Source organism: Strongylocentrotus purpuratus, unplaced genomic scaffold (genome assembly GCF_000002235.5).
Source record: "Strongylocentrotus purpuratus isolate Spur 01 unplaced genomic scaffold, Spur_5.0 spur5_scaffold_15, whole genome shotgun sequence".
NCBI classification, from domain to species: domain Eukaryota; kingdom Metazoa; phylum Echinodermata; class Echinoidea; order Camarodonta; family Strongylocentrotidae; genus Strongylocentrotus; species Strongylocentrotus purpuratus.
In genome coordinates, this window is record NW_022145600.1 from 19299193 (window position 1) to 19323440 (window position 24248).

Genomic DNA, 24248 nt, shown 5'->3' on the forward strand with positions numbered 1-24248 from the left:
TATTATGAATAGCAACCCTCTACTCCTATTATGAATAGCGACCCTCTTCTCCTATTATGAATAGCGACCCTCTTCTCCTATTATGAATAGCGACCCTCTTCTCCTATTATGAATAGCGACCCTCATTTCGTATTATGAATAGCGACCCTCTTCTCCTATTATGAATAGCGACCCTCTTCTCCTATTATGAATAGCGACCCTCATTTCGTATTATGAATAGCGACCCTCTTCACGTGTTATGAATAGCGACCCTTATAAGTAATGAACCTTATTTCGTATTATGAATAGCGACCCTCTCGTCGTATTATGAATAGCGACCCTGATTTCATATTATGAATAGCGGTCCTTATGATTAATGACCCTTAATATGAATTATGAATAGCGACCCTCATCCCACGTTATGAATAGCGGTCCTTATGATTAACGAACCTTATTTCTTTATGAATAGCGACCCTCTTTTACCATTATGAATAGCGGACCAGGAAGTACGGGAATTTGCACGTTATGAATAGCGGTCCTTATGAATAGCGGACCTTATGAATAGCGGTCCTTATGAATAGCGAATAGACCCCCCTGTGATAATGGGTGTAGCGTGGGTTCAGCTATTGAGGTGGCACTAATCTCTCAAGGTAAGATTTTATTTAAATGCAAAGAAGAGGCTGTTTTCAGGGTCGGATTTCCTTTACCTTTCCGTTACCTTCCCCTTCCATTTTCTATTTCTCCTTCCTTCTTAAATCTCTCTTTTTCGCCATTCGACGCGGATAAAGAGCGACGGTCATACTAGGGGCACTTCACAGGCCCCGTTATACCCAAACAGCGTCCATCAAGTCGAGTTAAGCTATACAGGCTACAAGACCAAGACAGTTCGCACGGTCAGCAGGTCAGTTGCACGACAGGTATCATGCTTATCAGGTATCAATGAAGTTTTAAATCAAATATGAAACAGCGCCATCACACTGTAGCACTCAGTCAGATCAAGTTTCATGACGTCAGACATGACCAGAATCTGAAAGACAAGCTCTTAAAGATAGGGTTGAACTCTGGCATAACTGTATTTACGCCTTTCAAAATTTAATATCACATCAAAATAAACACAGAGCCGTCCTTCTCGTAACTTTCTTTTCAAGATATCAAGAATATAGTTTAAACACTTTTCAATGAGAAACACCACTTTAGCACATCCACTGTCTTTGCTTCTTATATTTTTACTATTGCCCCCTCTGGGCAACAGAATCGGAAAATCCGAGAGAGCGTTTAGTGTTCCAGCTTTAAATACTGGCAACAATAGACCGCACCCTTTTATGAATTTGGTATATAAGAATCATTTCACACTACTCTGGACGAGCGGTGTAGAATTTAGATTTGAAAAGTGATTCATCTACGAGGCACAATTTTGCTCTTCTCTCTTTCCATTTTTTCTTTTACCATCAATGACATATACATCATAACCTGGATAACCTTATCTCATTATCTGGCAACCAAGAATTTAAAGAATCATGAACCACCCCCCCCCCCTTCCCACCTAAACTCACCCTCACACACACATGCTCACACTCTATAATATTCTGACGCGAACTCTCCTTCGTTATCTAGGCCATGTTTCATAAAATTTGATATCAATAACAAATACTAAATTTCTATGGCAAATTTGCTCTCAATCAATCAAATGCGACGATTTCAGTAGCTTATAACAGTTTTTGCAACGTGTTTGTTCTATGAAACGAGGCCCTGTACTATAACACACACACACACATCCTAGGCTAACGTACGCGCACCCACATGATTATGCACATTCATACAAACGCACACACACAGACACACAAACACGCACTCACACACACGCACTACACGCGCACGCACACACACATATATTTACGCTCACTACTGCGACAGCGATGCATTACACGCGCACACGCACGCACGCACATAAATACACAGACATTTACAACGCTCGTAACGGCCACGTCCCCAAAAAATACCATAAAAACTTGTATTGTTGCTTCATAGTCATATATATATATATTTATGCACTTTCACTCCGAAATAATTTTATATAAGAATTAATATTAAAAAATTGACAATCCATGCCAAGTAAGTCAACACTTTACATATTCACAAAGCTATAAAACTGTCTTTGTTTGACACAAAGGATAATTGCTGTATCCATTCTGTTTACACATTAAATGCTATCTCGCGGATCAAATGGAATCCGTTATTATTAACGCATACGTCGTCATGTTGTGAGGTTGTGAGGTTGGGAGGAACACATCAAGAGAAAAAAGTGAGCAGATATTTCATATTTGGTTGTCAGGCAAGGTAAACAACAACAAAGAAACACCCAAGCTACCCAAAATAAATAACGTTAAGACCATGGCCGTGTCTTTCTAGACATTTTCATTCCCTCTAACTATAATGTCCCAACCACCGAGCCAGGAATTCATAGAATTGCTGTCCAGAACGACGCAGATGTCATTTTCCATTTGAGAAATTGATAAATTTCACTTTGAAACAAAAGTTATTAGGTGGTCTGTCATCGACAGATCACCTATTAGTTTCGTCAGGATTTTTCTTTCTTTATTTATTTTTATTTATTTCTCCCCACTTTTTTGTGCCTAGGATAACTCAAGATCAGTTTAGTCAATTTCGTTCAATTTTGGCACAGTCATAGGTCATTGTCATGAGACGTGACAGTAACATTTTCAAGGTCATCAAATCTTCATGACGTCATCCAGGCGCCATTTTGTGAAATCACATTATCCATCATATCTTCATGACGCGTCATCAAAGGTCATTCATATTCATATCACATATACTTCAGGTCAAGGGTCAACAGGTCGTGTCATCAAAGGTCACATAAAGGTCATGACACGCGCGTATGCGCGCGTCAAAATTAAAAAATGCTCAAAATCACTTAACTATTAAACGAGAGTACGAATCAGGTCATTTTAAGCATTTCGCAAAAAAAATGCGCACACGCGCATGCGCGCGTTTTCGCGCGTCGTGGCTTTTTGCAACATAGAATCGCCGAATTTTCCCGTTCATCATATTTGGCACATTTTCCCAAGCATTTTGATACCTTGTTCACCTTTTTGTGAACATTAATAACGGAATGAGCGTCCGTTTAAGATACATGTACTTGCGTGTTAACTCTTGTAATACATAGCTTATATGGGAAAAATCATACCTATACAAAATCCATTGTAGCTCTTTAAGATGCCCGTTGATCCCTAATTTTATTTTCATATTTTGATAGAGTATGAATGGTAGATATGATATCATGTCTCATTTGACCCTCAATAAACTCATGACGTCATCATAACGGCCTTTGAACTCAAAATTTCTATTTGCTTATTATGACGTCAGCATATTTTTAGAAAATTGATTGTATCTCTGTAAATATTGATCGATTTTCCACCAAATTTGGATATGTTCTAACTGAGACAATTCTCTACGAGTACAGTTTCACAATTTTTCATTTTTAGAAAGGCATCATGGCGTAATTTTGCGATTAAAGGATCATCTAACATTATCATTATCATCATAATCACCATTATTATCATGATCATCATCATGTTCATCATGATCAATATTGTTTACATGTCTACATAATTTCTCCCATTCTCAAATCTATCATAAGAAGTGAAGACAGACCACCTAATTCGTCCCCATGACGAATTAAATTTCTAGTCTTTATTTGTTGTTGTCCTCACCAGACTGTAAAGAGACAGACTTGTGCCATCCATACGGTTTTAGATGTAGGCTTTAATCAAGAGCAAAGACGTCGTCAGAGAGATCGGAAAATGTCTGCACGTTCACAGCCTTACATATCAACTTTAGGACAAGAAAGTTAGTTCACACGTAGAACTTAACTGGTCATATCCTGACCAAGAAAACGGATGGAAACACACTTCAAGCAATACAGAATCTTAGAAATGCCTTGGCCTATCAAAATGAAATAAACCTTAACGGAGCGAGATTGCAACAAGTGCAAGATTAATTTTGTTAAAGACATCCATGGAATATTCAACTCAAAGGGTTGCTAATTCTTTTCTGTTTTCCAATGATGCAATTTGTGATGGCAAGTCAGTCTATTGATGTCAAAATGAAAGTCAAGAGAACTCGATTGCAGTCGGCAAAGCGAAGTCGTATCAGCTTTTAAAATGAGATGTATGCTGCCTATTCTTATTAATATTCTAGTACACTGCAATCTTTAGCGTGTGATGGTGTGATAGTAAACACCTCTTACTTAGTACAGAAGGCTCGAAACAGTATACTGAATAGTAGGTATGAACATGAAATATTAAAATGAGCGTATACTCTATGCCCTACTCTCCTCTCATTTTTTACAGAAATCTGTCCTTATTTTTAAATATTCATTCCCAACACAAGCATTTGCATTCCGGATTTTTGCCGCCGACTTTCTGAATTTAGTTACTTTACTGTTATATTCTTTTTTGTGTGCAAAGTTGTCAATTAGAAGGAAATAAGTGTCAGTTTAAATATAAATTTGCTTAGATACCCTCGGCAGTTTTACGAGATTTAGCGTTATAATTTTGAGAGTCGAAATACCCAACAATGAAATAATTTATTACTTGAATCAAAGAAGAATAACAAAATATTCCAAGAGAAATATAACATCTGTTATCACCTGACAGTTACATTATTAATAAAAAATCATGTGAGATATTTAGCTGAATTCCATACGATTATAATTATTCCACTTACTACAACCGTTAGTTTTGAAAAAGAACATTGGTGGGAAGAAGGAGTAATATGCATCTAAAAAGCTTGACAAACTATGTGTCCATAATACCATTTCAGCCACAAACGGAAGACAGAGGACATATATAAAGCCTATGCATGTATAATCAACTTCTTATCAAAGATCGAACGTAAAATGTCAAAGTTCGGGTCAGTTGAAAGGTCACATGATTTCTGGCAAGAATCTATCTATGCGCGCGGAGCTCTCATTTCCGGTCTTTTGCAAACCGGCCAGCCAGTTTTTAACCCTCATTTTCGTCGATATCGGTGCCTTCTGATATTCCGGTACGGTTTCCTCATAACTGTCTTCGCTGTAGTCATCACCGTCATCCTCCTCGCCGTTCTTATCATCTTCCTCCTCGACGTCGGATACGTTTTGTCCATTCTCCTCTAGAGCTTTTTCTTTGGCATCATCGTTCTCGTTTTCTTTAACATTTTCCTCATTCACCAGTGGTGTTTGAACGATATGATTATTTACATCATCTTTGCATTGGGACGTTCCTTTGGCGTCGCCTTCCTTCCCTCGAGAGTTTTTATTGCAATCAGACTCCTCCGGGGCGTCTGGGACTTCATCAGCCTGTTCGCGTGCTTCTTCAATGTCATAGAGGCTGTTGTCACGACGTTTCTCTTCGCTCGATACTTCCTCGAACTTTGACCTCTCTGCGCTTCCGCTGCTGTAACTGTTGTTGAAGCTTTCGCGCATGGCTTCCGAGTGTTCGGGGTTGTCAAACTCCCTCGTTGGGGAATTCGTAGGGGGCGGGCTGCAGTCTGCAACGGAATTCCTTTCAACCCTACAATTTGGCATTTGATGCGGCGGATGCGGCTGCGGTGGTTGCTGTTGATGGTAATGATGATACCCATCGTGTTGCTGGTGGTGTTGCGAGTCGTGTTGCAGCTGATGAGGTTGTTGTTTGCGAATAGAATGAGGGCCACGGGAGTGACCGTATCGGTCGTCTGGAGATATGTTTTCGATGAGGGAATTTTGGACCGTTTCCATGGAGATGTATCCGGTGCTGTCATCATCACTGGCGAATGATCTTCGGGACTCTGAAAAATATAAATCATAAGAATCAATTTAGATATAAAGCACTGTACCAGCTTTTCACTTCACACAGAAAGCAATAACACAAAAGCACTTTCATTTGTATACCCAATGAACGGTTTATTAAGCTTATTCCACAGTTTGGAGAGGGAAAATTTAGAGTTCAATATGATATTTTGAATTCTGAGTTCTGAAATCTCCGCAAGTGTATGTGGGTTGAATAGTTAGCAGGTGGATAATTCACTGAAGGGTTATATTTTGTTTCTATCAAGAAAGGTTTCAATACTTGACATACACGTAGTTCTAACCACAGAAAAGCATAAAAGAGTGTTTCGTAATAATTAATGTTTCTACCGTACAGAGCAACACGAGAATTTCTGTAAAGAGTTGTCGTTGCATTATTTCCGTCGTTAAAAAAAACATGACCTACCCCCACCCCATAAATAATGTCACGTCTGTCCTTGTATATTTGCATCAAATCGATTGATGATGGTAACGTAGTGTTAGTGTCTACGCGGGAGATGTTTCAAACAAAGAGATTCCTTTGAACTCACGAACCATGTTCAGGCACATTGTTTTATATCGGGCATGTTCATCGCATTGTTTTGTAAGAGATCGATTTGATGCCTGGTGTATTGCTTGGCACCATGTCGTAGGTACATGACTCTGAATGTAATTGAGATCAATGAGACACGTCTAGTAAATCACTAATAGGCGAGGTACATGGCCAGGTAATGATTATGATGCACATGCCCACGTTATCATGATTTTTAAAATAGTTATTTGACAGGATAAAACATCAAACAATTCACTTGAGTATCTAATAAAAGACTGCGTAGTAGGAGAAAAGAAGTAGAAGTAGTAGTAATAGTAATAATTCTAGTAGTAGTTGTTGTTGTAGTATGATAGGAAGTAGTAGTAGTAGTATTAGTAGTAGTATTAGTAGTAGTAGCGAAGGAGGAAGTTCTCTAAATCTCCCTGACTGACATGTCTTCTTGATTTTAATTGATCTTGTAAGGTTATTCCCCTTCACATTTAGTTTTTTTCTTCTTCATTTATAAGGAAACCTTTTGTCTCGTTGCTTCTCTACGTTCTTTTTTAATCAATAATAGAAAACAGTAGTTAATATAATGGTTACAATGGACGTCTGCAATACATGACGTTCCCTAAGTAGGATCCTTCTAATTTTCCTTTTCTAAATCTATGTCCTACGCTAATCTAAGAAGTTTTTTTTTTCTGCAGTGTGTTTATTTTCCTTTTTTAAAAATTATTTTAGAGAACCCTACTTTTAAGATGTACACATTTTTAGTTTACTATAAGTATAAGCCTGACAAAAAAATTATGGTAACAATTTGCGTTGTTGATTTCACATGTTCTTTTCGTCATTAATATGTGATATACTACATGATGAATATTTAAGTAATTGGTAAGAAATTATCACGGTAAATTTTCATTCTATCAATAGATTGAATTCAACGTTGATAATGGAATTACTTTTTTTCCTTCTAAACATTTACGTAAAATTGTTACTAGAAGTCAGTGACAAGCGTATTTGTAAAAATGGAAAGATTTATCTTTTTAAATCAATACATTTGTCCTTAGAAATAAAACTGAAAAACACATTTATTACGTCTATTTGATTCTGGACAAATATGGAAGCGTATCCAAATTGTTATCACTTGTACAATCATTTAATATAATGTTTTTAAAACGATTATTAGAGAGAGGACGGACTGGACCATGAAATGAACAATATAAACATAATCTATAAAGCGTGAAAGATATATAGTAAGGGAACAAGAAAGAACAGCTAAAAGTACGAGTAAGACGAATCTGATAAGAAAGTGAGAAAAGCGAGGGGAAATAGGTTATACTTTCGTGTAATAGGGTTATAGTTGGGAATTGTTTACGTTATATTTTTTACCAGTTTTGGCCAATGAACCTACATGCGTGAAACTTGCTGAAAGTCAGAAAGAAATTTATGAAAGAGAGCAACAGAGACCGGTGTATAGGATTATTAAGTCCTCTCAAAGGATAATTGATATGATTCTGGGAGCTAATTATTATTGATATCTTGTCATTCATTCATTTATTCAATTTTAGGACAAGACTTTTTTACGACCGCGTTGTTACCGCAGGTAACGAACACGTCAACTTAATGTGCTTTTAATGATAGTTAATCTATTCTGACTTAGCTTTTGACAAAGGTCGCTCACAAATTTAATGAGAATTTCTCAGGAGCAAATGCATCATGAATGCTTTGATGTTATGGTCTAAAGCTGAATTAAAGTCGAAAATAAACCGTCTTGTTGCAGATATAATCATTTCTACAGATAAAGCATGAATTAAATCGGTTTAGTCATAATTCACTGATTATTTTAAACATGGACCTACTACAGTAGTAGTAGTAGTAGGTCCATGTTATAAATAAGTGAAACTTACTATTGAAAGCAAAGGAAGGAGAAATCCACATATTAAGTCTATAAGCGGTGTCACACAGAAAATCCCTTAAAAACGGATTTTTCAAGGGAGAATTTTCTTGCTCCGTTCGAGGATTTTTAATGGGATAATTGGTGACAGACAGCAATTAAGAGAATAACTAAAATCCGGATAACTAAAATCCGGATTTTTGGCCTCTGTGTAACACCGCCTTATAGGCACAATTCAATAGAATTCAGAATTGATCGTACAAATCATGTAACGTTACAAAACGAAATCGAGCATCCAAATTGAAATTGCAAGATGTAAATATACAATAAATTGTTATATCTTATACGTAAATACGAAGTTATTTCATATTAGAACTATTTTAGATATGAAGAAAAACATTTTTAGACATTGATACAGACAACAAAATATGTTGTAATGTTTGATTATAGAGAAAGAAATAATATGATAAAGTGAAATGTAATTTTAAAATGCCTGACAGCTAAGTAAATGTCAAAAGGATTATGTTTTAAAGACAGGTTGTGTAGTAAGATTACTGTTTTATGACGATGTTAGATTTGCTGGTGTTGATGATGTTGTTATTATTATTTGTGTTTGTTTAAAATTGTTGTTGATAGTGTTTTATTTTTTAGAGGTACAATTAAACCACGATTTGTCATATGCTTTCGTAGAAACAGAATATCCTCTTGAAATAAACAAACACAGTAATAAAATTTGTTAAGCCTGTCTAACAATTCAATCAATTCAACGCACTGCTGCACCTAATCTTACAGTTTTTACCAGTGGGCTTTGTTAAATTTGTCTCTGTTTAATCTTGTTTCAGCTCCATCGGGGCAAATCTAACCGCACAGACCATTTTCGTAATGTAACCAAATATAATGCATACATCTTTTTGAAGTGCCTCGATACGAATTATTTCATTCATCTGTTACGAATAATTGTATTTCAACAGTCATAATGCGAACTGCAAACATTATCTATTTCCAAATAGGACAAACATTATGGCCCGAATTCACAAAGGAGGTTTGTCGACAAACCTTGGTTTTCGTGCATCATATGACGCGTTTCGACGCGTTTTTACCAACCAGGTTTGTAAAAAACGCGTCAAAACGCGTCATTTGACGTACATAAACCTCGGTTTGTCGACAAACCTCCTTTGTGAATTCTGGCCTATGTCTTGCCCTACCTTACAACACTTATTATACGCATTTTGAATTCCTACTTTTGAAATATAATTATTCATTACTGGTGAATAAATTGTTTATATCGATGCTCTTCGCAAAGACGTATGTATAATTAAATGTTGTTTCAAGGTCTATTGAAGAAGAAAAAGAGGCAAATATGATTTTTCTCTCTATCCCTCTCTCTCCCTAGAATCCCTGAAAAGGGTGAAATTTAGACCGTCATGACTGACAGGTAGCTAGCACAGGTCCCCTCGTGTGACGAGTATGCTCTTCTCTTAAAGCTTCTTTAAGAGCTCTCGGAAGGCCTCTGTGTTCATTTGAAGCAATCAACAGTTGAAATGAGTCTATCGTACAATCAAAGTTCGAATTTGCACCCAGATCATAAACTAGTTGGACTCCTTCAAGTCTGTATGTATGTAGGGGTGTACGTTTTTGTGTGTGGGTGTGTGTGTGTTTGTGCGTGAGCATGTGCGTATATGTGGTATATATACTTTTAAAGTGCCTCGATATTTCTATTATGATATCATCCCGTTAAGATGTATATAGTGTGCGGTGTATGTTCACATCTTATGAAGACGAACCCTTAAAGTTATATATATATATATATATATATATATGTATATATATGTAATAATTTTATATATTACTTGATTCGAACAATCATATTTTTGTCTGACCGTCAATTGATATGACCTTCAAAATGACTAAATGCTTAAGATAGAGAATTCTAAGTAAAGTCTACTTCACATGAGGCATTTTCCTTCTGATAATCTGTTAAAGACGGAAAATATCCTTGGCTTTCAAACAGAAAAGCTCCATTTGAATGGCTAAGTGTTAATCCCTATGAAAAGTCTTAAAAACTGTTCTTCATTTTGCATCATCGATAGAAATTAGGTATTTACTTCAATGGATGGACCTATACTCGACCTACACGAAACAATACACATTGTGAAAGTAGGAAGGGTGGTGTTATGAACTAAAGGCTTAAGACCTTGGCTTTCAACAGAAGACTTTTCTTTTAGTGACTCAGTGTTGATCCCCAAAGAAAGTCTCCACTATTGTTGTTAATTTCCATCATTGATAAATAATGGTCACTAGTTTCGCTTCAATCGCTTGACCTACGCTCGACCCGCACGAGACAATACACACTGTGAACCTTCGAAAAGTGTTGGTGCGGATTAACGACTAAGTTAAAGAAGTTCTTGGGTTTAACAGAAGAGCTTTCTTTTATGGCTTTTCTTAATCGCCATGCATGTAGAAGTCTCCAGAACTGTTGTTCATTTTGTATTACTGACAACGGACTGATCAGCTTGAGGCACTTGACCTATACATTCGACCAAGAGGCCTAGGCTACTACCCATTGGACTTGGGATAACTATTCGCATGCACACACACACACACAAAAAAAAAATGTTTCTGGCTTTCACATAAGAAGCTAACTTTTTAATGACGCGATCATAATCCCCATGCCCTCCAATTTCCATCTTTGAATGTCACTCTGTCCCAATCAATGCTGATCATACACTGCAAATTCGTTATGTAACGGCTTTACACAACATTGGGCGGTTCACACCTTACACAGGGGTTGTGTTAAGTTGTGTAAAAAATTGCACAACTTCATACTGCAAATTCGTTGTGTAAAGTTGGGTAATTGTTTGTTTACACAGCTTAACACAACCCCTGTGTAAGGAGTGAACCACCCAGTGTCGTGTAAAATCGTTACACAACGAATATGCATTGCGTAGGGATCAGTGAATCTTATCCCTAACCCTTCTATTCTTGTCATCACTGGCGGTCTATTCTTCAGGTATTGTCTTGAAGGAATAGCCCAGCAGGGTATTTAAGTTGATGTAATTACCGACCTTTCCTTCGATCGAATTACGAAGGCAAGCCCATGGCCACTTTTCTTTTTGAAGAGGAGGAGACCATGGCCTTTTTATCCTTGCGGTTTTCTTTTGCAACCTTCAATGCTGAAGATTCTCCAAGTCACGTTCAATCATGTTCCCCATTATCTCTTCTTCATAAATCTCCTTCTTCCTCTTTTCCCTCCTTTTCGTCCTACATTCTTCCTGTTCTTCTTTTTTTTATAGTAATCTTCAAAGGGCTATACAGCCTAACACGAAGATGTGCATAACTAGCAACAGGTCCGGTGCCCTAGTCATTATTTCAAAGATTTCCTCATCATTTATAACAAATATAGCTATCTTTACCTTCTTCAAAGAATAATACTTATATTATTTTGTAATTAAATTGAAAATTTAACTTTTATTATTTGTCATTAAAAAGAACGTCTAACTCTTGAAACTATAGGCCTTCAAGTGGATCATCCGTAGATTAAAGAACAGTGTGCCACCAAATTATGTACGACTATACACAATGTAGCCGTATTTCAACTGGCCGTTGAGATCGGGTTGCAAAGGAATACTCCCACTCATACAGTCATGTACAATATTTATCTGCTCGATTCAAATGGGGAGAAATAAACACCGAGATACACCATGTAGTATGCAAATTTTGTGGTCCTCCGTGAAATGCCGTTGGAATTTTATCTTTTCATTTTTGGGGCCTGCAAATGGGTAATAGTACCTTTAAAGAATCAGATATATGCATTAACTTTAGCAACATGCTTCAGGAAGTTCAGTTACGGCTGGACCAAGATATAAAGACCCTATGGCATCGAGGAAAGGAGAAAATCATCTTGTATCTGTTATACTGCAAGAGACAGGTCATGCTTGCCAATTCATCATTATGGCGGGACCTGTTGGACAACCATCCTCTGATAAGATCCGGACGATTACTTTCTCCTAATGCATCTACATAAAACACAACAAGAACTAAAAACTATTCAAAAAATCATCAATAATACAACAAACAATATAACTGAACAAAGAAAACTAACAAACAAATAAAGAAAATCAAAAATTCTGGCTAAGGATACGAAGCAAGTGGCAAACATCTTTGACTCGTGGGTGTTCTGACGGTACGTTTCCGTACGACTATAAGATCCAAGAAAGTTCATTGTCCAGATGGAAATCGCCCGGGATGTTATATAGTTATCTATACATGACATCTCACATGAAAAATGAAACAATGAACTATTGACCTCATCAAATATACTTTCATATGATACGTCACTGACCTTCCTTGTATGGATAGGTCAATATTCTTACCATTACCTCCATTAAAAGTGACTAGGTAACATGAAAAGACTGCATGATTTGTGTATTAAATGTTACCCATTATCTTCCTTCTACTGTACTAACCCTCTAGCATGCAAAAAATCCTGAACAAAATTCTCAAAACCACAAAGATATTTATGGTTTTCTTTGAAGGCGTCACTGGTCAACACCCTCTAACAGTAAATTCGCCCAACCATTTTTTGAATTTTCCCAAAGGGCCGTTTTCCATGAAAATAAGACAAAAGACAGTATTTTAAAAATCTTTCAACACTTAAATGTTTGGGATGGTATATAAAGCCAATGCATAGCTTTGTGACGATTTACGCTCACCTAGTATGTAATTGAATGGTAATAAATAGTTGGGAGAATTAAAGAATCGATCAGATCAGTTTTTCCCAATCGTTATCATTAATAATGGTCTGTTTTTACTCAAACTTTCAGATAATCTTTAATTTTACATCTAGCACTGAAGTCCCTTTATTATCACCAATTTGTTGCATCTGAACAATGTTACCAAGCCCCTTTAGTAGTGGAAATATATTGTACCTCTACTCTAATTACACGTCAACTTCTTAGAATAGCAATCGCTAGGTAACAGGGGTCATAACATTTTCATGTACTATGTTATTGCTTTGCTTGAAAGAAGATAGATCACGTATCATTAAACATGGGTTTTTCCTTGTAATAATGTTATTCTACGAGCCTGAAATCGATACGAATCGATTCGATGGAATTCGCCGAACTATGATACAATTTTCATTCAAGAGCTTCATTCTCATTCACAACTTAACAATTGACGTTATCAATCTATTGTTAACAACATGGAATGGTGGGTTTAAGACTTGATTTGATAGTCAAAGATAAAACGAATAAAATGTGCTTGCTACGGTCCGTTTATAATGTGTTTCATACTGTAGGAATCAATTCTCTATACAAAAGCGTTATTTTCAAAGGATGGAGATTGTATAAAGTCTTCAGAATCAGATTCATTTATCGTTCGCTAATCGTGAATTTATAAGAGTCTGAAAAAGAGACCTAAATCACGAGTTGTTTGTTTTAAGTTACCCTCATTCTGTCTTACTTTTCAAGTCATAATGACCACATGTCTCTATTGGTCATCTTTATTGTGTCTCTTAAAGAAGAAGGGAGATATTGTAAGAACCTGCCTATAAAGGCTGCGTGTCTACAGTGACCACTTTTTTGGTTTGCCTTGGGTGGCCTCAATACACAGGTGTTTCTGGACCTTGTAGACGGGCACTTTCTTTTCCATCTCCCTGGTAATTGCTTGTAACTTCTTGGTAAAACGGCCTATGCAAATTTGACACGAAATCACATTCAGAAAAACAGGTTGGAGAACTCCCTATAATTTTAAAGGAATGCATTTGTTTGTGTTCTTTTCATTGCTTTACTGATTTAACGACTATTAGCTTGCTCATGGCGGAACGAGGAGCCAAAACATCAATTGAGAGATCGTCGGAAATCTGATTTTCTTATTCTTATTCTTATTAGCGAACAGGACCAAATGGACCTATTATCGGTTTTAAGCCTGTTTACTTGAAATTTCTTCTGGAATCGGGGCATTCAAGTGGGCACTAGGACCTGTTACCCACCATCTATAATCCTTTCTTATCTTTTTCGCTCTGCCTTTCCATTTTACTTTCCTTATACCTGTCTGAGTTGTTGATTCGAGTGAGTATAAACATGATGAAGGATTGATTAGATCATCTTCCACTATGATTTTCCTCGTTGGACAAATTTAATAGACATGTTTTTAAATCATTCAGATGGATATTATATAGGTCAATATAATAGCATAGATCTTGCTTCGGCGAAGAAAATGACACAAAATTTCATATTCCGTTGGCAGAAGATTTACATAAAAATGTCATTACTTCTGTCACGCTTGTAAGTTACCTTAGTAGATATAAATACTTTATATTTAAACATTACGTCAAATTTTAGAAGAAGAAAAAATGTTCTCGTCTTTGAAGCAATTGATCCAATTTTTCCAAGTATCTCCTTAATGCTAAAATCCCCGAAAGCGATTATTGTTTTGTGTCATTTTCTTTGTTAAACTTATCGATCTTTAGCAAATATTGCAGTGACTCGCCAGGGACGAAAAGTTTCCAACCGCAAAAGGCGAACATGACTTGCAATGTTCTAAAACTTCAAATCTCCAATTATTGAATCGACGAAAATGCGACAAGCGCTGTAGTTCATTGTTTTAGCTGCTTTTAAAAAAAAGACATTATGCACAGTCATGGTTTAACTCGCAAACATCATGTGAATGCATGTGCATTTGCAATTCCAACAGGGATGCTACAATAATGACGACTTTCTAATTCATTCTCCATTATATATTTGCTGAACAGTGCTGAGGGGTAGGATGGAGCAAATATAAATATTGTGCACCGGTTTTCTTGGGAGAAAGGTCTTACGACAAACTTTCCCCGGGGCAGCCAAACAAGTGTCGGGAAAACTGTATTTGTCCACTCATTATGTATTCTTTGACTCTTTGATGTGGTCCAGACAATGTCTACTGGTACAACCTGTTAAAAATCCCGCCGGCCATCTTTAGTGAATTAACACTTATTCTATGATGACTTCTTTCTGAAAAGCCAAGTTTCTTCAAGTCATGCATTGACGTCATTCCCATGCTTCTCCTTATACCACACTTCTTCGAAAGAAGACAATAATTCAATCATCACCTTTGAGGCATATTTAGGTTTATTTCCACTATGAAACATTGCAATGCGACTATCTTTCGTTAAGTACTTGGTGACGTGTATTTTGTATCTTGTCGCTATTTGCTTATTTCTCTTACGATTCATTTTTTCTTCCTGTATTCCTGAAAACTATTTTTTACCAAAGGGCAACCTTTAGTGACTTGGCACAAATAAGCACCTAAGTAATTTTACAAACTAGCAAATCGGACTCTACCCGGTAAGACTGATTTAAACATAATGATTATTCTTCTCAACCCCGTTTCTCTAAGATGACATCACTAAACCTTTATTTTGTATTATATCGCCTGTATGACTTTATGTAAAAATAATTGTTCTATTTCTTTAAGCGTTTTGTATGTATTTTGCTTTTCTTTGTAGAAATGTGTACGATTCAGCATTTCAGCTCACACACAGCAACACATATTTACAATAAGTGTTATCAATTATCGAAATCAATTAGTAAATGGGATCTGCACCCATGAGAAGCTTTACTTTTTGTTGGGATCCTTTTCTCTATCACTATGATTGTTGTTCATGAAATATCTTTCGCATTCGTTTATGATTTTTTGTTATGATGTAGAAATTAAACCAGATTGAATTGAATTGATCTGAATTGCATTATATTGACCTGAAATTACATGTACATCTACTTGAAATATAATTATACACTTACTTTGTTGAGTCAGCCCATATTCATATCACGGCCTCAAGACCTTTATATGATGTGTTATGCTGTCACATTCCATTTGTACTTTTGTTTACTATGTTAACATTATAGTTTTTTTAATGTATTTCTTATGTATTTTTATACACAATCTCAATTTAATTTGATGCAAGTTCCTATAAATACAATCAAATGATTTGTATATGGTTCTGATTTGTATGCATAATATGGACAATAGCTGTTCACCCTGGCAACATAAACAAAATGCTATAAAGAAAATAATTGAGGCAACATCATTTTCTACAGCTTTTGAGGGAACTGGAAGTGTTCAAAAAATCACCTGTTGGCTAGTTTGGAAAGGTCAATCTAGACATTAAACAACTCTAAATCTTCTTTCAAATACACCAGGCTTGAAACACACAATTCTTGGCTTTTCTCAGGTGTTATTAAACTGAATACAAACGGAAGACTGAAATCATTTTCATTTAAGGTGAACCGGGTGTGCAGGTGATACGCTGAGCTCGATGAATACGACAAAAACATTACGATCTCAACCTTTCAAGGTCAATCAATCGTTTCAAATCGAAATATCTACACAGGAAAAATAATTTCCAAGTGGAATATTTACGTGTATACATCTATCGTCGTTAAGCGGAAGTTTATATTGTTACTTTGAAGCAAAATAGGAGTTTATTATTGCAAAATGCCTCTGACCTTTGCGAATATTCACAAGAACACAAAAAGGTATTCTGTTGTATGTCAGTGATGCTTTACATGAAGAATAGTTTAATCTCTCATTTTAAAAAAATATATAAAAAAACCGGAACGGGAGCAATTTTTTTTTTTCGTTGCTGCGCCATGAAATCGTCCTAAGGTGGTACAAGATTACGAAATCATATCTAGAGTAAATTTTTAACAAACGGTAAGATATCTTATCTCAATATTCTCATCATGCTTATAGGAAGGTTGCTTATCGAATATCCAGTGTATTTAGGCTATATCTCCTGAATCATATAAATAAGAGTTTGTTAGATCATGATTCGTTGTTGTTCTTGTTGTTCTTGTCGTCGTTGATATTGGTTTTAATCGATGATGATGGCTTCAATCTGCAGATGGTATAATTAATTACGCAGAACACTATTCATCACCGTGAACAGCTGTATTCTTGTATCATATTTACAGAACCCCCACCCCATTACCAATGTTACAATAGAAACTTCACAGCTAAGTTGTGATCGTATTGGATGAGAATTTCCCTAGTGAACCAAAAACTTTAAACATTAAACCATTTCGTGGATGGAAGTATTCGTTTATGACGGTTTATGTTGGCCACTAATACACTGTTTCATACTCTTGTTAGATACAGTTTGTTGCACTAAATTGACAACCGACGCCATCAGTTAGATTTTGAAAGTGAAGAGTTCATAACAGGCATGTGAGCTGTATATACGTTAAAGGATTAGTTCTACTTTGGGTTTAACGGCTTCACATATCAAAGACTGTTCCTCTAAATAATAATTAATGGTGCAAACGAAGATCAACAAAGTGACTGATTCTATTCACTTCAGAGAATACTAATGTATATATTACATCTCTTGATTATGGAACAAGATGACTAAAATACTAGTAAAACTCTTACTGAGTTCTCTGTATCTCGTCTCTCGTTTTAGATGTATGTTGTTTGTCTCAGTTTTAGAGATCTCTGTTGTTGGTTTTCTTTCTCTCTCCCTGTGGTTTTTGATTTCTCTGTATTTGTCTCTGTTTCGTTTAGATCTCTCCTTTTGTCTAACCTAACATATGTTGGCTTGAACTTTATGAGACGATGAATCAGACGTTCCGCTACAAACGGGCTCAAAAAAAACACCGGCTCACTGCAAGATCGTTACTGTCAAAGACGATGCGGAGTTCTTACGACCTTCGAGCGGGTAGCCGACGAACAGTGCCCCGTTGCACGAAACTTAACATTAATGGTAACTTTGCTATCAATGGTAACTACCATGGAAACCTTGAGCCCTGTTGAGCCCTGTTACCATGGTAGTTGCAATTGATGGCAAAGTTACCATCAATGGTAAGTTTTGTGCAAAGCGGCCCAGCTGATTTATGTTTATGGTTTGGGGAGTCATTGAAATTTTCTACTTACACCTGTGCTAGGTGGTAATTCAATAGTTAATGCATAGTTTATTGCTATGCAATAGATACAACGTTTAAACTGGACTGAAAATTACAAGGGAAAATATGATTTGGGGCTTTTCATGATTGTTTTGCAATGGATTAATGAAACAAGATTACATAATTCCTATTTGAGTGTTTAAACTGGAATTCCCTGCAAGGTCATGCTTTGACTGAATGCATACATATGAATTTCATTATTTTGTAAGTAAACATCGCCCGTGAGTTTTTGTTTTGACAATCAGTTGCTTACTTTATGAGCTGGATTAACACCCCTTTAAACTAGACTGCCAGTGTTTATCGATTGGATCTATGTCTTTGGTATAGTTTGTATAACCGTTAGGCTAATAACCTTAATACAATCCAAAAGACTTTGAAAAGAAAAAATCAAGGGCCACTTCATTACCATGTTGTAAATATATGAGTCTTGTCTAGATTACGTAATATGTCATTGTGTTGTCCACAAATTTCCAAAGGTGATCGAAGAGGCTACTGAAATCGCTTCAGGATGATTTTTAGAGTCTTCAATTTCATTTATTTCTACAGATTAATAAAATACAGTATACATTACAATCAAATATAAAAGCATTACAACAAAAGATGAACCTGCAGAGGGGGTGATCAAAAATCAAAGAGGTTTATCGGGGATCATCCCCTGCTTAAAATTACAATATCAAAATACAACAGTTTTTTTTTTAATTCAACAATGACACATACAAAAACATATATATATATATATATATATATATTACATGCAAATCCAGTCTTCGTGATCGTGTTCTCTGTAGCAAATTTTATTTTTAATGATAAATTTCAAGCTGTAATATTAAAAATATGAGGCTATACAAACCTTGTGAAGTGATTGACTGGGTGACACATCCGTCAGTGCTTCCGTTGACGGCAGGTAGAAAGTCGGACTGACTCGCTGACGCTTTCCTGAGGTTCACCTCTCTTCTCATCGTAAAGGGTGAGCCAGGACCTGAAGGGTTAGCACTGAGCGATGCCTCAGGTCTGGACCCAATGGAATGGGACCTAGTCTGTCTGATGCCGTCAATGGTCTCACCTCCAGAAGGTTGAGTGGTGGAGATGGGGGATTGTAATTGAGCCGTCGGGATGGAACGGCGGATGATCATGGGCGAGTTTTCCGCCGACTTTGGGGTTCGAGGAGAACTGCCATGTCCGTGGAAGGACCTGGGCTTGCGGATTATCCTGGGTGAGTTACAGTCCGATCCGCTGTGTGATCGGGGCGAGTCCCCTGGTGGAGGACTAGGGGCGATCATCCTTCGCATTCGAGGGCTGTTCAACCCTAGATCCCTTCCAATTAACATATCTGGTTCTGATTTTTGTCGGATTAGGACCTTTAAGCGACGTCTAAGTGACGGGCTACTCTGATGAGTCTCGTATATACTGTTAGAGCGAATATTGAGTGGTAAAATCCCACCAGGATGATGGTTTTCCTTCTGTCCCAATGCTCCATTTGGATGGCTTTCTGCCAGGATGGCATACCGGGCCGCTACCGTGCTGTTAGGAGCCCCAACAATTGGTGGCAAATCGTGCACCTCGTCGGTCGAGTGCTGGCTCGCTGTTGACGAGTCCTTTGTAAAGTGGCCAAGTTCTCCCTCCGAAGTCGAGTCACTTCTGGCTACAGGGATATTCATCGGCGACATTTTGAAAATTAAATCCGACATATTATCAAATTATTGCTGTCAACATATCATTCGCAGTCAGAGATTGACTTCCTTGATATTCCGTTTTTTCTCAATGTTGTAATAAATGTGGTATTCCATGATAAGCCAAACAAAACGAGTTTAAATGAGTTGTTCCATAAGAAATAATTATATTCACAACTTCCATTTACTAACATGGGACTAGGGCATGAGCCGCTGGCGAGTCCTTGGTGATGAGTTAATTGCTCAAATAAATTGTTTGAAGAATCATTTCCACACGTCTTTAGAATATAAATCCAGTAGTATTTCTTGAAAATTTCTCCAGCTCTCATCCAATTTGGTTGAAATTATTATCTCTCACTAGAAGTATAGTTCAGACACAGATTAGACTTCGACTATCATCACTGAGTTACGTGTATACGGAATACAAGAATGGTCCGTCTCTTGGAAAAATACCACTAATCTGTAAACGACCTATTTGGGCACCCAGGCGGAGCGAGTTTGTGGAAAATCCACATCGATCTTTGATGCCCAAGAGAAAGCAAAAACAAAGCATCCCTATGTGGGTGACCATGCGATGTCCTTCATTCAATAGGGACGCCCGGAAAAAGATCGATAAAAACTTGTCAAAGTTTTCTTTTCCAGACTCAAGTGTACATGCCCTCTGTCAGATCTGCATTTCATACTTCGACATTCAAGCTCCATAAACATTGTATCCGTAAACACAAAAATATCATCTGTTTGGCTTTCGCGGAGGGGAAGGTCTGTTTGAAAAAACAAGCAATTACCGACTATTGAAATCTTGGATGTAAACTCGATAGTCTGTCCGAACTTTTAAATCCTTTCCGGGATGAAAGACCATTGCTTACCCTTGTCAAAAAGCTTCTTTGTGGCCCACCACTCGACTGCTCACTAACTGAGGATCAGTGTTTCGAGACACAATGGTTGAATCACCAGCAGGTCTTTGTGGCAGCTTCACATCTAATCACATCGATTCGAATGGTGCTATTATTTCGCGATGGGTTGTCTGCCATTCAGGCATCGGATTCCGTCACCGATGCATCTATTATAACAAATCGGCGATTTGGACTCTTGTGACCCAGATCAGTTCGCGCTAATCAATAGATCCATGGGGGTGGCGATGAATAGTGAACCGACGGGAGAGGAGGATTCAACCCCCCAACACGTATAACTATCATACGCACTGGCATGCTGCTCGCCCGCTCTTCCATTGTACGTTGCCATGCCAACGTCCCACGCTTCCTCTGGCTGGCTGGGTTCAGCTAGTCTCGCAAAGCGCACACCAGTGTCTGTTTTTCGGGCAGATATGGAGAGAGAGAGAGAGAGAGAGAGAAAGAGAGACAGACAGGGACAGAGACAGAGAGAGAGAAAGAGAGACAGAGACAGACAGACAGACAGAGATACAGTGAGAGAGAGAGAGAGAGGGGGAGGACAGAGATAGAGATAAGATCCACAGAGTGAATTTAAAAAATAAGACAAAAATAAAGAGAGAGAGAGAGAGAGAGAGAGAGTGGGAGAAAAGAGAGAGAGTATAGTAGAATTGATGAGGATATTAAAGAGAAAAGATTTGAGAAATACAGAAAGAGGTGGATTCTCCCGGGGGAAAAAGAAAGAAAGAAGCATACTTTATACTAGATCCCCCTCTCTTTCCCGACTCTCTCTCTCTCTCTCTCTCTCTCCCTCTCTCTCTTTCTGTTTTTTCTTCTCTTCTCACTCGCTCCCTTTCTCTCTCTCCCCCTCTCTCTCTTCCCCCCTCCCTCTCTCTGTCTCTCTGTCTCTCTTTCATTCTATACCACTCGCTGACTCTCTTAATTTCTTCCTCTCTTTCTCTCATTCTATTTTAACTTTTCCGTTCCCTTATGTTGCCGTCACAACCAGAAACTTCTGTTATTGATAGTGAATTGGAAAGGAGTAAGCAATAGCGAATAATATTATTCGAAATTTAAAATAATCAGACATCGTAGGCGTAGGGATATATGTATAAATATATTTTTAAACATTGGGGGAGGGGGTCCAGATACATATTATTTTTTTTATTTCATTTTTTATAGAAAACTAAAGTTCGCTCGCGCAGGCCCGAGCGCCCAAGTCAGGTATGGGTAGTCACCCAACACGATTTTGATGCTAGTTTTGTAATTGGTAGAATGGTTTCATTTCTATTTGTACAGTTATCATGCGTATATCAATAGATTTGCTTTGTTTCCTTTCCTTTGTAATATTCAATTTTATTAATAAATTAGACCACATGCAAAGACCTATCATAATCTTTTCATTCAGTTTACATAATACTGATAACCATGAACCAGTAGGAAACTATACGACATCGGTTTGATGAGAAAGGTAATCAACCAAAAACCCATTATAAACGAAAATGATAAAGTTATGTTTTAAGCGTCGCGATCTGACCCACGCTGTCAATAATCAACTGAAATGATGTTTATGACTTAACCATATCGTAAATGTATACCACCCAAGCGTGGGTGTCGATCTCGGGGGGATGGAGGGGATATACCCCCCCCCCTCAATATTCTCCGGGGGGGGCAAGGGGGCACAGTGCCCTCACTTTTTCAAGCACCCGAAAAGTGCCCTCTTTTACATCGGAAAAGTGCTCCTTTAACCTTTTTAAGAAGTGCCCCTTTTTACATAGGAATAGTGCCCCTTTTACTTTGACAAGTGCCCCTATCAATTTGTAAAAGTGCCCCTTCCCCCTTTTCAACTCTGATAAGTGCCCCTTTTATTTGGACAAGTGCCCCTTTTCCTTCGACAAGTTCCCATTTTCCTTTGCAATAAGTGTCTATTTTTCATTCTCATAAGTGCTCTTTTTAATCTCTAGGAAGTGCCCCTTGTTAGGTACGAGTAATGCCTCTTTTCAGTTTTCACTCAAGTCCCCCTTCACCTCTGATGATCGTCCTATTTGGTGTCAGCTTGGGTTAGTCCATATTAGATCGCCCTCCCATGGGTGGGTTGATTTTTTTGCTCATGTGATACTTTTTTCACACACACGGTGAGTTTGTTAGCTCACTCGGTGTGATGGGGATGTGTGCATCTTCAGGTATACTTGTTGTAGTCATCCATGCTGTGGTCGATGCATCGTTGGGTAGTTGTTCTCTGAGAGTATTTTGTAAATAGTTTTATATATTCCATATTTGTTGTTGTATTCATGAATCAGTTATCTTTGTCACATCATATGAGGGGGCCTTAACTTAACAAGCTGTGCTTCAACCAAGGTCTCCTCGTCTTTCTCTATTCTACATTGTTCTGTTATGTTTATACTCTATTCTATTTTGTCACATGTGTTTTCTGGAAGACAAATAAACTTGATACTTGATACTTGATACTATTTTAATCTGAGAGGAACGTGCCTCTTTTACTTTGACAAGTTCCCCTTTTCCTTTGTAAGAAGTGCCCCTTCCCCTTTTAATAACTATCCCCATTTTAGCTCGGATAAGCTCACTTTATATTTTTGCCCTTTTTCCTTTCTAATAAGTGCCCCTTTTCCTAATGATAAGTGCCCCATTAAAAAATAGCCCCTTACCCTTCTCATAAGTGCCCCCTCTCTGGTAAATGACCTTTTCCAGGTACAAAAAGTTACTATTTTGCACTTCAGATAAGTGCCCCCTTCACCTCCGACAAATGCCCCTTTAAAACATGATCGGTGCTCTTTTTCTTTTAACTAATGCACATTTTCCTTTATTACAAGTGCCCTTTTTTTATTCACATAAGTGCCCCTATTCTTTTCTGGTCATTGCCCCTTTTCAAGTGCAATGAGTTCCTCTTTTCACCTCTTATAATTTCCCTTTTAACAATATATGATAATATCTTATAAATGCCCCTATCAAAATCTGACCGGGGCCCCTTTTCCGTCCACAAATGCTCATTTCCTGTTCTCATGACTGACTTTTTTCATCCCTGGTGAGTGCCTCTCTTTGAGAGTGTAAGAAGTGCTCCATTTTCACCTCTGATAATTACTCTTTGTACTTTGGCACATGCTCCTTTTCTTTCCTGATAAGTGTCCCCTAGTCCTCTCATCATTATTAAAATGCGCCCTAGCTAATTTCAGGCGACTAAGAGCAATTTCCCCCAAAGCTCGCTCGCCACGCTCGCACACATATATAGATGATATACTTATGTTACTTATCAAGGGTATTTTCAGTTTATGAGACTGTGCTTATAACCCCATTAGCATTTTTGTTTCTTCCTCTTTATAAGATGTAATTTTTCGCACTGCGACCTCATACATCTTAAAAATTTCCTCGCTCGCTCGCAAACAATTTTTTAGATAATCATACCCAACTGCAACGCATGATCTTTAAGCAATATCTTGTATGGTGTATAAAGTGAAACAAATATTGAAATCATCCCTGATAATTGTAATTACAATGTAGGG

General features: G+C 37.4%; 1 protein-coding gene across 1 annotated transcript; it reads right to left on the reverse strand.

Annotated features, from left to right (window-relative positions):
• Positions 1–4002: 4002 nt before the first annotated feature.
• On the reverse strand, positions 4003–21038 carry LOC100891442 (transcription factor mef2A). The gene is made up of 2 exons (XM_003725778.3): positions 19024–21038; positions 4003–5808 (listed from the first exon to the last, which is right to left on the reverse strand). The coding sequence occupies exons 1-2, from the start codon at positions 19859–19861 to the stop codon at positions 4925–4927; spliced, it is 1722 nt and encodes a 573-aa protein (XP_003725826.2). The 5' UTR covers positions 19862–21038; the 3' UTR covers positions 4003–4924.
• Positions 21039–24248: the final 3210 nt, after the last annotated feature.